We start from the raw sequence: 18,189 nt of genomic DNA, 5'->3' as shown, positions 1-18,189 counted from the left end.
CCTTACCTTGGCCATGTCTTTGAGCACTGAACACCTTGTACTTCTGGGCACTCCAGGTAGGTTGCAGCTCTGGAATATGAAAGTACTGGAGGATAATGGGTTCCTGGTAGCTTCACGTTTGATTCTTCTCAAATCTTTGGCAGCTAATCTGTGTCTTTTGTTCTCAACACGTTTCTTGCGACCCTGTTGACTATTTGCAACAAAATGTTTGATGGTTCTGTGATCACACACCAATATCTTAGCAATTCCAAAAGTGCTGCATCCCTCTGAAAGACTTTTTACAATTTTTGACTTTTCAGAGTCAGTTAAATCTCTTTTTGGCCCATTTTGCCTGAGGAAAACTAGCTGCCTAATAATTCTGCACACCTTGATATAGGGTGTTGATCTCCTTAGGCCACACCCTCCCTCATTACACAAATACACATCACCTGACGTGCTTAAATCCAATAAGCATTCAAGTTAATACAGCTTGGAGTTGGAATATACGCATTAAAAATGATGATATGGTCAAAATACTCACTTGCCTAATAATTGTGCACACAGTGTATATATATATATATATATATATATATATATATATATATATATATATATATATATATATATATATATATATATATACATATATATATATACATATACAGTATATATATATATATATATATATATATATATATATATATATATATATATATATATATATATATATATATATATATATATGAATAAGAGAGATTATAAATGGGCCCATCTAATAATTTGTTGTTAAACTAACAATTCTACTTTGTTTGTCACCGAGCCCTGTGCTGTGCTCGGATTTGAACACTGCAAGCCTGCTGTTTATAGAGTAGTACATACTGAGGAAATTAAGGCACTATAGATGGACAGATGGGGAGTGTCAGTTAGGGCGAGCTGGCGAGGGCACTACATGGAAGAAAGTGGCTCAAAGTGGAAAGCATATACTGAATAGGATAGTACAGAAATGCATGTTTTAATAATATACACAAAGCACAATGAATCACCTGTTTCACAATGCCCACTATGGAGATGCTATAATCCAGTCATAATAACAAATTTACTAAATACTGTGACTTAAAATATCTCGCACAAATATATATCCATGTAGTAATAACAAAAGCTGAATGTTCTTATTGCTATGGCACTACATACACAAGACAGACAAGTATGGTTTGAAATATCTAAGCTGACTGGATAATTGAAATTTAGCATTCTTTACCAATTTGGTGTGTTTTGGAAAGGTTCCTACATTTCATCAGATGCAGCTAGGGTTGGTTTCACTTCCTACAATCAAAAATAAAATTGAGCAGGTACGAAAATCCTTCTGCTAACCTTTAAAGCTATTCATGCTTTAGCCCCCCCATACCTGTCTGACCTTCTCCACATCGTCACCCCTTCCCGTACTCTTAGATCATCATCCTCAATTAAATTGACTGTTCCTTCCGCTCGTCTTTCCACAATGGGGAACAGAGCTTTCAGTCGTTCTGCCCCCCGACTTTGGAATGCACTGCCTCCTGAGATTAGAAACATTAATTCACTTTCTCTGTTTAAGTCTTCAGTTAAAACTCATCTTTTTAATCATGCCTTCTCTATGTAAACATTGTACTGTATTGTTTGTCGGTTGCTGTGTATAATGTACGGTGTCCTTGAGTGTTTGAAAGGCGCCTATAAATAAAATGTATTATTATTATTATTATTATTAAAATGGGGACCATGATGAATGGAAAAATTCCATTTACAGTTTGGTTGTTCAATCTTAGGAAACTTTGCTTCTTTTGGGTACTTTGTTATTGGGTCCCAGTAAGCATCCTAGAATGGTACAAGTCAGTGGCCCTGAATAATACAGTGGTGGGTGAAGTAAGTAAAAGCATGCAATGCTCTGTCGTATGTTATGGGGCAGGAAACCCAGTGGTTATTGCAAGGATGTCCAACTTTGTTCTAAATGTGACTTGGGTCTGTGGGAGAATGCCATTGGTGGCCAAAGTCATCTCACATGAGAACTTACAGGCAACTGTGCCATTTCCTTAACAGAGCAGAAAGCAGATGCTGCCATGGCGATTCTTTCCCTTAGGAATACACACGAGGGGGATGGGGGGTGGTTGGTGTGCTTGATGGCAGGAGCCTTTTACTTGTACCATGGTGGGCAAAAGCTGAGCTGCCCTGATTAGGATAAAAAAATAAGAATCGAACTAAGGCAATTAAAAATGATGGGGCAGCAGGATTTTGTCTGAGATGTATTTATATGTTTGCTTGCTCTTCACAAATAATAACTCTTAAAAGTATTGCCATTTTTGACATTTTTTTAAATATATGAAGGACATTGTCTGACCTGACATTACTATACTGCAGACATAAAAAAATGTGACCATGTAGATGCAGACAATATTACTGGGCCTAAGTCTAGCCAAATATATGCAGGACCACTGTGTTATCAGGCAGGTTGTAAAGTCACCTTCTCTGTGTGTTTTACTGATAAAACGTGACAGCCTGCTAAGACTTCTTTCCAATTCAGGTTCATAATAAATGACTATTTTTTTTAAATGCATTTGATATTGTAATACTTCAATAATAAAATGTTTATACTGTACATTGGTATAAAGTAATACCTTGTACACCTGCATAGCACAACTAATCATTGAATTAAATGAATTCTTCCTTTACAATTTCCTATTATAAACTAAAATGTGTATAAATATTAAAATAACAAACAAGGACAAAGTCAGTAAAGCAGAGTTTTGTTACCTTGCAGAAATGCAGAGATAATGTTTACCCTATGAAAAAGATTTTGTAGACAGAAATACATCTGAAGGTGTATCATTTATTGAAGCCCACTGTGTTTACACAGCATTGCTTTCAGACTCAATGAATGACACTCCAGGAGGAGCATGTGTCGTGCAAATCAACACTATGTTCTTAAACTATGACCAGATTTTTCTACTGCGTTTCCCAATGCTTGATTATTTTCCAAAATATTTCCCATTCATAAATCTCTGTGAGAGCGGAGTCACATTTACTCTCCCTCAAATATACTATGTGGTGGTTTGCCACCAAAATAAATGCATTTTTTAAGCAGCATCTCATCATTTGTTATTGCAGCTGATGAGAGATTTGCTATACAATAGAAAATTTTCACTGGTGCTGCTTGGTATAGAAAATTGTATTTGCTTTTGCTGCTTTGTTCAAGATTTGGCATATACTGTAATGTAACTGAGCAATGACATCCAGAAAATTAAAATTGTAATTACTTTCTAAAATACTGGTACAATGTTCAGATGAGGCAGAGAGGCCTAACGTCTGTGCCACTGGGCTGTAAACCTCAATGACAGATTATATGACCCAGATCAAATTATTTCAGGAGTAGGGACGCTGCCAGTGTCATTTTATCATGCACTATAAATATAAAGTGCTTTTTTACAGTGTTCACATTTAAAAGCACTATATAAAATACACAGATAGATTGATTAGAGTTAAGTGGTTAAGAAACTCACAGAAAGTACAGATAACCACTTGGGACTTTAATTGCATTACAGTTTTAGAAATGAATAATCAAAATGGTAATCAGAGTTACTCTTAGTAGTGCTTTGAGAAATCCAAAAAAGATGACATGTTTTATAGTACTTTTTAGAACTTTACATGAATGTTACTTTAATAGAAGAACAAGAACTTCACTTTATAAAATACAATATTGATTATAAAATTGTCTGAAAATAAAATGAAAAAACTGTCAGAAGTAAACTGAGAAACTACTGCAGAAACTTTATTACAATAACAAGCTTACTGCAATAGTTATTATTCTGTAACTGAGGAAACCTCTACAAAATCTGTTTGTGTTGTGAAACCTAAATATACTATTAGCAGTATTAAAAGTGAAAGGCATACTTACTTGGAGGCTGATCAAGTTTTACTATCAATGCCTGTAGTGCATAAAGTGCTTGCAGTTGTTTTTCAGTATCAGAGTTAAGGTACTTGAGTAATACCGGCAATCTTCGCTGGATGGTTGCTGTGTCTACACGACAAGAGTTGCTTTCATCTGAAGAGAAGAAAAGTAAGTAAACACTTTTGCAATGTCAGATACAATTCCCTCAGGCTAAACCATTTCTAAATTAACAAGACGTTAACAATTATTTTTTATTTTGCAGGAGGGGTGTAAGTGCATTACATACTGTAGATATTGGTGATGGCTATTCTGTTAGACTCTGTTGTACAGAAGCTATCAGAATAAGAAGCACTTTTATTCACCAGTACACTTAATGTAAAATAATTTTGCTTGTTAGCTTTGGAGCTGCTTGTAACAGAACACATCACATACAAATAACATACATAACACAAGTGAAACATATATTATAAACATTTACAGACTAATGCAATTATAAAGGAGATGCACAAATGAAAGCATGTGTGTGTACAACGTGTATGCACACACACACACACCTTCATATGTGAAAGAACACACAAATATGTGAGAAAGATGGGCTAAACTAAGACCTACGGCTTTGGGAAAGGAAAGGGCTTCAACCTGGGAAAAAGCTTTGCCTGCTAAGCTTTACATATTGTTTTCTGCAATGACACAAGTGCTTACCTGAAAGCAACTGTGACTGTAGTCGTATTATTGTATATCCCACATTTTAAAGTTTAAACACATTTTACACCTAGTGTTATTTAACAATTTGAATGCAAGGTACAAGTTAAGTTGTATCTCATCGAACCTGCCAAGACACTGCAGAAGAGAGAGCTTGTATCTCTGTATACCAACACTACAGACACAGCCAGATTGATGGCAAGCTTTTTGTTAATAATAGACAGTCCATAGTTAAGTTGTTGCAAAAAAGGGATAAAGCTGCTGATGTTTTGTAACAACTAGATTTATTGCAAGAATACTGAATATTTTGCTAATAATGACAGTGCTCAAGATAGTGACAGTCAATTGGATGATGCTGAACCTGTAGGCTCTGGTGCAGATGCGGATAATTGCCCTGAAGACGTTTCTTCATTGCAAGATGAATGACTTGTCAACTATCAGGACATACTACTGCCCACTGACTGCAAACAATCAGCAACTACCAAATGTGTTGTTTGCAGGAAGCATGGACAACACAATAAAACATACAGTATTACATTTGCACCACATGTTCTTCTAAGCCTACACTCTATGCGGTGCCATGGTGTTAGAACTCTCATTCAAATGTAGATTTGTAGTCATGTTACTGCTGAAAATAAATGAACAGTTTCTATACTTTTTTGACAGGGTTACTGTTGATAATAAACCATAGCTTTCTCTACATTTTTTACGATTTTGAAAGAGTTCATTATTTATGATATATGCACAAACCTATACTGCAGAGTCCTGGTAATAAATGGTTTAACAGTCAACGTGTTAAACAATGCACAAGAAGAGCAGGCATATTTTGGTAGGAGTCATTTTCTTTCCACTACAGCAAAAGGGTCTTGCTGATTAATACTTAGGGTCACAAGCCAGAAATCCTCAGTTTCATGAAACTCCATTATAGCAATCACCTAATAGTTAATAATCAACTATATTAATTAAAAAAAAAGTTGATTGAGCCACAAGATGGATTTTAACCTATGTAAAAAACCTACTAATATAGAGAACTTCCAAATCTTTTTTACTATGTATAGCCTTTATTATCTATTCAAACTTTGTCCAGTAATATTTCAATGTCATTTTCAGCCTCCTTCAGCACAATAACATTTGCAGAGAACATTTATTCAGTTATCACCTTAACTATCCAAATTTGAACTATACAGCTCAAGTTTATTTTAATAAATCTTAATTCTGAGGGCTCTGCTATAGTCCCCAGAAGTCATAATTTAGAAAAAAAAATTCCAAAAAGGACCCATACTTTCTTCCAGCTCCCCTTACCTTTCACTGCTGCCTTGCAAACAGCTGTCATTAAAGCTCTAAGGAATGGAGGTGAACTCATTTGAGATTCTTCTAAATTTGCCTGCAACATAAACAGTAGTTATTTTGGATGCTCCCTGCAAAAGTTTATATAAAAGACAAGTAGTGCCCTCCGTTATCTACATATTGAATACAAAGCAGCACACTACCAAGTATCATATCTACTTTATTACTTTTGTAAAAACATGCTTTCTAAATGGTACCTGTTTGAATCTAGACCAGTGGCTCCCAAATTCAGTCCCAGGTACCTCATGTGGGTGCAGGTTTTTGTTCCAACCAGATTCACAATCAGTGTTAATAACTGATCTTATTTAATTAGCAGGTATTTCTCTTCTCCTATTCTACATTCATAACAGCACAGCAGTATGAGTTTTACATTCATAAAACATTCTGAAATATTTCTATTTTGCTATTGCTTTAAATGCTTGACTCTCTTTTGTTGTTTCATGTTATTCTACCCTTTATCTGTGTAGGTTGCTCCCTTCATTGTATTCTAATAATGACAATTAAAAACAAGCAGAGCAGACACCTAGGCAAACAATACTGAATGAGGAAAGGCGGCAACTACTTCAGCAACAGACCCACTAATTAGTAAATAATGGATTAAATAACCAGAACACCTGGAAAAGCAGGGTAAAAATTAGGATGAAATATTGTTAAAAGGTAAAAAAAAAAAACAAAAAAAAAAACCACCTACATTATGCCCATATAACTACTTCATATACAGTATTTCCATAAAAACTTACCCAGCTTAGTTTTTAACAATCTCACTTCTTCTGCATGCTGTCATCCGGTGGACTTTCATCATAAGATGTACACATTTATGGCTAGTTATTTCCTTGAAAGTTAAGCTATTTACTTTTCACCTGTCACACTATGAATCCAATATAGACTGATTTGTTTCGATTGCCCAAATTAATTTGATCTCGATACGCACTGGGATCTGCCCAGTGAAGGTCACCGTGGACTTTACTCCAGTGATAATTCATCATGCAATTCTTTATTACTGGGACTGATTACAGTGAGTATGGACACCCAATGACATGTGACAGACTCAACAGTTGGGCTAGGGTCTGTGATGTAGCAGCTTGGTCCATCACTACCATGTGCGCATGAGGTCTGTCCATTGGGGCACTCCAGACCACTCACTTTGGTGGTTCCGACCATTCTCTACCCACTCACGCCATACTGCCATCACTGTACTCGCATTCCTTTCAGTACTAGTATAGATATCCCTGAAGAATAATCTGCTTTCCTGCATTCTTACAATTCTCCCTTTCTCAAAGTCTGAGAGCTGGATATTTGGTTGCTGTCCTTTTTGCTGGGGTAGGTTTGGTCTTTATGAGCAGACAAACTGCATGCTGTCACTCAGAGGTTCCCTATGCTAATGCCTTTTATACACAATGTGGGAAAGTCCACAGGGTGAAACTTGTACACATCATTTGCATTTGTAATCAGTTTAACTCTACCACGACCTACCTATCCTACAAGTTTCAGACCAGCATGACTTGTTTTCCCCAGGGTTGCAATTTCAATGTCAGGCACTTTATCCATTTCTGCATTATATAAGCCTGTCAGAAAGCTTAAAATGACGCTAGCCTTTATTAATTTAAAACTTTTCTTGTACTTTATCTAACAAACTTCAGCAGTGACTGTAACTAAAGCTCTTTAAAAGTCAGTAGAAACACTGACAATAGTCTACATTCACACACACACACACACACACAAAAGGCGCACTGTGATGTTATTAGGATTCTTGCACTTTCTGTTGTAAGTGGGGTCCTTGATGCAGGCAATGTGGGCCCAATTTACATACAGCTGGCACAACACACAGTCATATGAAAAAGTTTGGGAACCCCTCTTAGCCTGCATAATAATTGACTCTACTTTCAACAAAAAAGTTAACAGTGGTATATTTCCTGGGAACATTTGAGTACTGGGGTGTTTTCTGAACAAAGATTTTTAGTGAAGCAGTATTTAGTTCTATGAAATTAAATCAAATGTGAAAAACTGGCTGTGCAAAAATGTGGGTCCCCTTGTAATTTTGCTGATTTGAATGCTTGTAACTGCTCAATACTGATTAGGTGCAACACCAAATTGGTTTGTATTAGCTCGTTAAGCCTTGAACTTCATAGACAGGAGTGTCCAATCATGAGAAAAGGTATTTAAGGTGGTCAGTTGCAAGTTGTGCTTCCCTTTGACTCTCCTCTGAAGAGTGACAGCATGGGATCCTCAAAGCAACTCTCAAAAGAGCTGAAAACAAAGACTGTTCAGTATCACAGTTTAGGGGAAAGCTACAAAAAGCCATCTTAGGGGTTTAAACTGTCAGTTTCAACTGTAAGGAATGTAATCAGGAAATGGAAGGCCACAGGCACAGTTGAGTTGCTATTAAACCCAGGAGGTCTGGCAGGCCAAGAGAAATACAGGAGCGGCATATGCACAGGACTGTGAGAATGGTTACAGACAACCCACAGATCACCTCCAAAGACCTGCAAGAACATCTCGCTACAGATGGTGTATCTGTACATCGTTCTACAATTCAGCGCAATTTGCGCAAAGAACATCTGTATGGCAGGGTGATGAGAAAGAAGCCCTTTCTGAACTCACAACACAAACAGAGTCGCTTGTTGTATGCAAATGCTCATTTAGACAAGCCAGATTCATTTTGGAACAAAGTGCTTTGGACTGATGAGACAAAAATTGAGTTATTTGATCATAACAAAAAGCACTTTGCATGGTGGAAGAAGAACACCGCATTCCAAGAAAAACACCTGCTACCTACTGTCAAATTTGGTGGAGGTTCCATCATGTTGTGGGGCTGTGTGGCTAGTTCTGGGACTGGGGCCCTTGTTAAAGTCGACGGTCGGATGAATTCAACCCAATATCAACACATTCTTCAGAATAATGTTCAAACATCAGTTACAAAGTTGAAGTTATGCAGGGGTTGGATATTCCAACAAGACAATGACCCAAAACACAGTTCGAACTCTACAAAGGCATTCATGCAGAGGGAGAAGTACAATGTTCTGGAATGGCCGTCACAGTCCCCTGACTTGAATATCAACAAAAATCTATCGGATGATTTGAAGCAGGCTGTCCATGCTCGGCAGCCATCAAATTTAAATGAACTGGAGAGATTTTGTATGGAAGAATGGTCAAAAATACCTCCATCCAGAATCCAGACACTCATCAAAGTCTATAGGAGGCGTCTAGAGGCTGTTATATGTGCAAAAGGAGGCTCAACTAAGTATTGATGTAATTTTGTTATGATGCATATTGCATATTTTCTGTGAATCCAACAAACTTAAATGTCACTGCTGAAATACTACTGTTTCCATAAGGTGTGTCATATATTAAAAGGAAGCCGCTACTTTGAAAGCTCAGCCAATGATAAACAAAAATCCAAAGAATTATGAGGGGTTCCCAGACTTTTTCATATGGCACTATCCATGAAGCTGTTAGCTACCATATTTATTCCTAGAGCAGATTGCTTCAAAATTACACACAGTCATATACAACTTTATAGTTACAACATTAGAAAAATTAGACAAACACAGGGTATTTAGTCCAACAAAGCTCACCAGTCCTTTCAACGTAATTAGTCCAAAATGCAGTCTATTTTTGAAGGTTCCTAAAGTCTGGAAGTTAATAATGGTAAGTCCTCTACAGCTCCTAAATCCTTCTCACAAAGTGTAATTTCAAGTTTCAGACCTCCTAGTGTGTATTCAAATCTAACAGTTTTACTTCCTATATACAATACTTTACATTTACTTACATTAAATTTCCTCTGCCACAAAATTTACCCAAGTCCGTATGCTGTGCAAGTCCCTCTGTAATGATTCAATGGATTCTAGACCATCTGCCAATTCACCTACTGTAGCTTGGAATAATCTGCAAACTTAACCAGCTTGTTACTGACTGTATATTCCTATCCAAATCATTTATATATTTAGTTGCAATCTAGATGCTTCTTTTTATGAATAATTCTTTTTTCCTTTTCTTATGTGAGCTAGCATAACTAGCAACAAAGTGGACAGACAACTGCAAACCAGTCTACCATATTAAAAATATGTATAATAAAAAACTGAACTGAGTCAATAAATAAATGCTGTAATAACATAAAAAAACCCAAAGACAAAAATGTTTGAAGAGTTCTCTTAAAGAGAACAAATCAGACAGTCTTTATCTTAGTTCTCATGCTTAGTATTCAAAAGCCATTATTGCAAAAAAGCCTCCCTAATGACAGGCAAAAAAAATGTAGACAAATGGTAAGAATCAGAAAAGTGATCCCACACCTCTACCCAGTCAAAGATTTGTTCATCAGTGGCCATGTCCTCCAAAAGGAGCTTCTCAAGCTGCTGCATCAGTTCCTCAGGAGAAAGTTCTTTTTTTGAAAGTGCTTCAGTGGGACTTGAGCAGTCTGAAATAGTGTATTCTAATTTCTAAAAGAAACACATTAAGCCATTATTAATCACAGATCATTTTCAGTTTCTTTGACAAACACTGCATGTTTAGGCATATCCTCCTCTTTTTCTGTATCATTGATATTTAGAGATCGTCTTCAATCAACTAAAACAACTTCTGAAAAGTTGAGCTACTAAATCACCAGAGCTGAATTCTAGGATGCCAGAAGGAAAAAGGGACTTTTGACTTTAATTGAAACAGTAACTTGTTATTTATGTCACTGGCTATAATAGCAAATGTCTTTAAATGTGTCAATTGTTGTCATACAATTCTGCCTCAATCCAAAGATAATGTTTTGAAAAAACAAAGATAATGTTTTGGTTGAAATGTTAAATAATATACCTCTTACAAAATTAATATCCCTTTTGTATAACATGTTCAAACAATTAAAGCAATGTATTCTCTACAGTGCTGACACATAATGTATGACTGAACAAAACATGGATAGAGAGTGAAAAATAACCATTTTGCTAAAACTAAAGAATGAAAAGTCATCTTTCAGCTGGCCATATAAACCACAAGGTCAAAGGAATACCCAGGGAGCACAGCTGTTAGCGAGGTGTTCACAGTATTTTTTGGACTTGAATGAATGCTGATCAGGTTTTTTGGGTTAGTGCAATTTCAATGTCTAAAAATAAAGCTGTACAAAATGTATATACAATTTAAAACTAATGAGATGTACGTAAACATACTGAAAGAGGATAATTCATCAAAACTAACTGACTTTGGTTAATGAACTTTTTCCATGTAACAACAATGTGTACACATTTAAGAGGAAATGCTTATTCCATGATGCAATAACATATAGTGGAAATTTATCGCTGGTCTCCACTGTTTGAGTAACTGAACACAGCTTAACAATCACAGACATTTACCTGTTTAGAGATAAAGTTTTGTACATCCTCCCCTTCTTGTAAAAAATCCTTCCAGTTCAAGCCAGAGTCCCTCCACATGGACCCGACTTTTCTATGGCTCTAAACAAAATAAAAATTTGAAATGTTACCTTCACCATATAGATAATGATTTAAACGCCTCTGGTGGATTACACGTCTTCTAGTCCTATATAATACAAAATTGTCCTTTGAGCCCCTATATACCCTGGTGCAGTCTTCTGTACCCAATTTTTTTATCATTAACCTCTGTACCTTGCCTGCACTTGCAGTATATTTGAACATATATATATATATCTCAATAGTAAATGTGTGTTTTGGAATTACTCATTTATTTACTTAAAAAAAACCTAATTTGCAAGATGTGCAAAAATGTAGGATACTTTGAGTGAGCAAAACTTTATGTATATTAAAAAGAAAGCACTTAATGGCATTGCTACACAACTGAAATACCACTGCTGGCGCAAAAAAAAATGTTTTCACTTGGTTTTGCCCATTTGTTCTTCCTGCCCTAAACTCTCTACACTTACAAAGCATGCTACTTACCACCTCGGCATTGCCACTAAGACTTAACTCAACTGACATACTAACTCTAGACTCATTTCCTAATTGACAAGGAGAGGTCCACTTCCGTTGCTAAAGTACATACACATCTTTCAAGTAGGGATGTAAATGACTCACATTTCTTACTATTAATAGATGCTTTTCACCTTCATCCTGAACTGGATACATGGGTTAGAATGGATGGATAGATAATACTTTTTTAACCATTAACCTTTACATAAGGAAATACTGTAGGCTGTAATTACATCATTAAGAAGCAAACAGACTATAAAAATAAAAAGGTTTATATTTTGGAGTTCAAACATGAAATTACTGTACACTACAGAGGAGTGTTGCTCTAAGGATTTTAAAAATTAATGTACTACATAGACAGGCTTTTCCCAGCACAACTTCAAGATACAAAGCCTTTTAAATTTACACAAAAAATGTAGTTTACACAAAAGTACTGAGTTGTAATTGACACAAAGTAATTTGAGTAGTTTGCAATGTTCTTTAAAGATTAAAGCATTGTCAAAAATGATACTGTTAAAGAAATCAAATATCAGTATTAAAAAATATTAAGAAGAACACCACCCCTTCTAGCACAGATTTGGTAGGGAGACACAAGGAGTCTGTAATTCATGTGTCCTAAGTTCAGGCACTGTAAATGTACACAGCAACAAAAAGGTCTGCTATGAGTGGGAAGGATACAATATAACCAATGCCAGATTATTCAGTTCAATGATTACTAGTATGAATACCTCAAAAAAATACACCATTTTCATTGTGAAAAGTTTCTGTAATTCTATAGGAACATTATGGGAATGCATATCGACATTAAAATATATAATAAATTATGTGGATCCAATATTGTGAAAAACTTTAAACCTCTAGTTTTAGCCTTTCTTCTTTCCATTAGTGCAGCTTTATATTTGTGTGGTCTGTACTTCTGCTATAACTTAGTAAATGTGCATTAGAATTTTAAGCTTGAATAGTATGGTGATGAAACATTTTTGATCTGCTAAAAACACATACTACAGGCTCAGAGCTGAGGCATAACGTGTCTGCCACCTAGTGGTATGAGCATGGTCTTGCTGGGTCTGAAGAAACCATGAGTGATTCTACCTTAAGTGTCAGGAGGGTACAATTAGAAGGCTCACCATGTGCAACATTCCATAGCCAATCCAATGCCTCATGAAGGTGGAGCTAAGAGTATGGGCTGAGATTTAAACAGCAAAAAGCAATAGTGCTCTTGTTAACATGGTCTGTCTGACAGCAAACCTGATGTTACACTGAATGAACCTTCTACGGCTTAAAAGTCTCCTGCTAACATGTAAATTTATGTTTTATGTGCGGAGAACACAAAACATTCGAAAAAATAAACACAATCTATTGCAAGAGAAAATAATTCTTTTAACCTAGATTGTACGTTGGCATTCAAAGACATCAGTAGGCTAGTGGTAAATGTAAATAGTTCACTGCTACGGGCGGTATGTGGCCTGTGTCTCTCATAATTGTGGCCATACATTCACATACAATGTGAGGTTGAAAGAACTGGCAGCTATGCTAGGGAAAAGATGCACTGTAAAATATGCATTCAAACTAAAAATGTGTGCCGTGACACCCTGTTAAAAGGGAGTGAAAAGAACTGCAGTTAAATGAGATAACAAAAGGCCATGGGAGATACAGATTTCTGTATATAATATACCTGAAACAGAAAATGTGCCAAAAAACTCTGACACCAATCCAGCTGAATCATAATCAAGTCATCCAAAAGAATAACTAATGTTAAGGCTTCTCTTCCTATTTAAAAACATCCCCATATACATTAACAAATTATTTTTCTTAAAGAAACTAGGCTTAATCATAACTTCTTTTATTTGGAATTCAAGACATCCATGCTTCCAAAGGGCAACTCTACAATAACCTAAAGCAGAAGTGGGTATGGCACTACCTAACTTTCAATTTTATTACTGGGTGGCAAATATACAAGCTATAAAGACAGGGGCCTCATGTAAAAACGGTGCGTATGCACAAAAACGTTGCACACCCGTTTCCATGCTCACATCGCAATGTATAAAAACTAAACTTGACATAAAACCACACACATTCTCATGGCAGCTCCACCCCCTTGCGTACATAAATGTCTGCTCGGTTTTGCAACTGGTGGCACCTAGCATCCAAGCAGTGCTACTGTTTGTGTGGTCTCCCTTTTTTCAGATTTGCATCAGTGATACGGGATTTTATCAAATAAATCGAAATGAACTGCATATCGTTCACAAATTTAATTCACTTGATTATCATAATGTAGCAATATAGTGGTGCATGGAATGAACAAACTAATCCAAATACCATAGCTGCTTTAGCGTTGTTATTCTCAGTGCACCTCTCAGAGTACTTCAACCTACTGCATGTATCTGTGGTATCATAGCTGCATAGCAGCAGATCGGAAAGCTCTTGGGTGGGTTGTGTCGAGAGCGCAGAGGATTATTAGGATACAGCTTCCAGCCCTGGAGGACATTTATAGCACACACTGCCTAAAGAAAGCCACCAGAATCTGCCATGCTGCAGTCTATTTGAACTTGTTCCTGCCTTGCACTTGATGTTTACTGAGACTGGCACAACCCTGGATAGATGGAATAACTAAACATGTATAATGAAGACTTTTCAGTGTTCCATAAAAGTTTTGAAGAATTGGCTTTCTAAGCTTCCAGCTGGCTTTATTTACATTTATTACATATCTCACTGGGTGGCAAATTGTTACATGCAGATAGAAAATGGAAGGATAGGAATTGAGATTTGGTAATACATGCTTTAATGTATTTCATCATGAAATTATATCAAGTAAACATCTTACTATTCTAAAATGTTCAGAGAACTGTAATATCATGAATGTAATGTGTTCTATGTGGCGATTAGTGCCTGCATGCTCCTGTCTACGAAAGAGAAGAGAAAGCCCGTTTAAGAAGCATGTGGTGATTAATGACTGGGTCGGAGAACACATGCTACTTTAGTTACGATGAGATTTGAAAATCTCTAGTAAATTGAACGTTGATTTTAAGATAAAGTTTATGACATTCTACTTTAATGACAAAATAAACTACAAGATTAAAGTCTATACTTCAACCTTTTTTTTCTTCAGTGTCCCTAATTTTTTTTCTTTTCTTTGTGTCCTAATTGTTTTTTTTTTCCAACCTGCTTTTACTATTGTCTTTTCACGAAACGCTGAACGTAATGGGCTATTTATATTGATTTACATATTCAAAGAGGTGTAACTCTGGGTGGAGTCGGGGTGAGGCGGCGGGCACGTGCGTTTCTTTTCATGCTGACCGGGATTAATGGAGCTGAAGTGTGTGGAAGTTGGCTCACGCATGATTTTGTGAATCTAAATTTTTTCCGCATACGCACATTTCCATTTTTTTTCTGTACGTCATGTTTTAGTGTGCATTCTACACACAGTGTTATTAATGAGGCTCCTGGACATCAACATAAATTGATGAATATTCACAAATCTGGTCTGCAATAAAAATAAAATCTCACAGTACTTCTCTATATTCCCTCCTTTGTGCCCCAGTTAATACACATTATCACCAATACACTGACAATCCAATTTCCCTTCACTGTTTCTGAATATATAACCAATGTAGGAAGCTTTTATCTGTTGTACCCCTACACAATAACTACCCTTTTCCACCCTCTCAAACATACACACTACTTAACATCTGGAAAATGGCCGGGATCAAACCACTTAGAAACCTGTATATAAATAATGTCTTCACATCTTATGAACAATTACACTTCAAATTCAACTTCTCATCAACACAATTGTTCCACTACTTTCAAACCAGAAACTTTGCTAAACAGTACCCTGCCCAATTTTCCTCACCTCCGACCTTGCTCTATTCCAGAAGAATTATTGATCAGTCTTGAAGTCCCTTCCTTTCAAAGACCCCAGAGCTTATTGGGGAAATGATCTGTCACTTAATATTTCAGAAAAGAAGCGGAAGGCAGCCATGCATAAAATAGACTTGACCGCCGTATGTGCAAAGCATTCATTCTTTCAACTAAAAATCTCTTACTGATCACATTTATTTTGATTACAATTGTCCAGAATTTTCCAGGGTAAGATTCAATCTGTGAACGTTGCAATCAAGCTTGAGCCTCACTGGGCCACATGTTCTGGGTGTTCACCAAATTAACAACTTTTTGGACCAAAATCTTTGCATGCCTATCAGACAGCCTCGGGGTCACAATCACTCCTAACCCATTAAAAGCTGTGTTTAGTGGACTCCCAGACAGGCTTTAAGTGGAGAAGGACACCCAAACTGTAAATGCCTACACTACTAGCACGTAGAGTTATCTTGCTCAACTGGAAGAATCCCACCCCACCACTTTAAAGTCAGTGGGTAACTGACATGAAATACTACATACTACATAAAACTGGGAAAATAAATCAAATTCTCACTTAGAGAAAATGTTTTGAAAATATGGCAGGATCTAATTAATAACATTTTAGAATAAGTATCCTTTTTGGGACAGGGATAACCTTTCTTGTTTCTTTAATAGAGTAGCATTTTGACATTGGCTCTTCATTTTTTCGTGCTGGGGGTTGAAGTTTGCTTTGCCTCATTAAGTTTGACTTCATTGTATGGAATGTTACATGCTTTTAAATAAAATAATAAAAAAAAAAAGTATACCAAAAAGTAAGTTAATATGTATGCCTAATTGGAAATGCCATACTTGCATATCATCATGATGTTTCAACACATAATAAATAAATGTCAAGTCTTTTGTGCATTAGTGTGCATTTTCCTTTTCTCTCTTCCCATCTGTCCACAGTTGTTTTATTTATTTGTCTAATAGATTAAGACACTGCAATACCGACTGCTTACAGCACACAGTCTAAAGTAGGGGTGTCGAACTCCAGGCCTGGAGTGCCGCAGTGGCTACAGGTTTTCATTCTAACCCTTTTCCTAATCAGTGACCAGTTTTCACTGCTAATTAACTTTCCCCCATCACTTTAATAGTCCTGTTAGAAGAGTTCAGCCCTCAGAATTGATTCCTTTCTTCATTAAATGACAGCCAAGCAGAAATGAGATGTGAAACGAGCTAAGAGATGACCAGCTAAATTGGGGCTTCAAACTCCAACCAATTTCACTCCAATCACTTTCTTAACAACAAGCCAATTCTTGCTGTTAATTAAACCCGTTATTTAATTCCATGACTTGTTGCTGCTCTCATTCTGCCACAGCACACATTTTGAAAACTGTTGTTTTTCTGCTCTTTCTAAGCACCGGTCAAAATGTTTTGGTGACCTGAGAGATCAACCTTACCAAGACCATCACCTCTCTTTAATTTCAGATATTGTGTGATGGGCACGGGGGAGCTGGTCATGTGGTGGCTTATTTTGTGTCTCAGTATTGTTTGGCTGCTAATTAAAGAAAAAGAAACAACTATGAGGCCTGAGCCAAGTTAATTAAAAGAAGTAATCAGCAGCAAAAACTGGTCACTAATTAAGAAGATGGTAAGAATGAAAACCTGCAGCCACTGTGGCACTCTAGGTCTGGAGTTCGCCACTCCTGGGGCCTCATGCATAACGCTGTACGTAGAATTCGCACTATAACATGACGTAAGCCCAAAATCCGAAATGTGCTTACGCATAGAAAAATCTAGATGCAGGAATCTGTGCGTACTCCAACTTCCATGTTCTTCCGCTTCATAAATCCCGATCAGCATGAAAAGTAACGCTTGTGTACACGCCTTCTGTCCTGCCCCAACTCCTCCCAGAACTACGCCTCTTTAAACATGCAAATCAATATAAATAGCCCTTAAGCTCAGCCTTCTGTGAAAAGACAATGGGAAAAGCACGGGGGAAAATACAAGAATTTCAGCAAATACCAAGTGGAGGCAAAGGAAAAGCATATTATTTGTTGATTTAAACCGTGGTATAATCAACAAAAGGAAGTTGATTGAGTGACAAAGTGTGTCGGAGAAACTCGAAAGCTCAAGTTCACAAAGTTGCACAGTGCCAAAATAAAAAAGTCACATATCAAAGTTGCCGTGAAAAGGCGAGTTGCAGCCTCACAGTCTGAGCTTATTAGGGTACAGACAAAAAAAATAGGCACACAGTGGGGAAAAAAGCACAAAATGTCAACTTTAATCTCGAAATTTCCACTTTAATCACATTGTTTATTTTGACATTAAAGTAGAACATCATAAACTTAAATCTTAAAATCATTTAATTTACTAGTTTCTCAAATCCCATCATAACTAAAGTAGCATGTTAAATGTTTTATTTTGTATTTGATCTTCAATGTGCTCTGTGTGTGTGAATCACTACGTGCTTCAGTTCTT

The 18,189-nt window shown here is 36.5% G+C and overlaps 1 protein-coding gene across 15 annotated transcripts in view; it reads right to left on the bottom strand.

Annotated features, from left to right (window-relative positions):
- LOC120530915 (eukaryotic translation initiation factor 4 gamma 3-like) overlaps positions 1 to 18,189 on the bottom strand; it is a 206,790-nt gene that overhangs the window by 12,213 nt on the left and 176,388 nt on the right. For all 15 annotated transcript variants that reach the window (XM_039755722.1, XM_039755723.1, XM_039755714.1 and 12 more), the window contains 4 exons: positions 11,278 to 11,376; positions 10,234 to 10,380; positions 5,900 to 5,981; positions 3,902 to 4,048 (listed from right to left, as the gene is read on the bottom strand). In XM_039755722.1, the coding sequence (XP_039611656.1) occupies positions 3,902 to 4,048; positions 5,900 to 5,981; positions 10,234 to 10,380; positions 11,278 to 11,376 (475 nt within the window). The remainder of the gene's footprint in view (positions 1 to 3,901; positions 4,049 to 5,899; positions 5,982 to 10,233; positions 10,381 to 11,277; positions 11,377 to 18,189) is intronic.

Source organism: Polypterus senegalus, chromosome 6, assembly GCF_016835505.1.
Source record: "Polypterus senegalus isolate Bchr_013 chromosome 6, ASM1683550v1, whole genome shotgun sequence".
Taxonomy (NCBI): domain Eukaryota; kingdom Metazoa; phylum Chordata; class Cladistia; order Polypteriformes; family Polypteridae; genus Polypterus; species Polypterus senegalus.
This window is presented reverse-complemented; position numbering and strand designations above follow the sequence as displayed.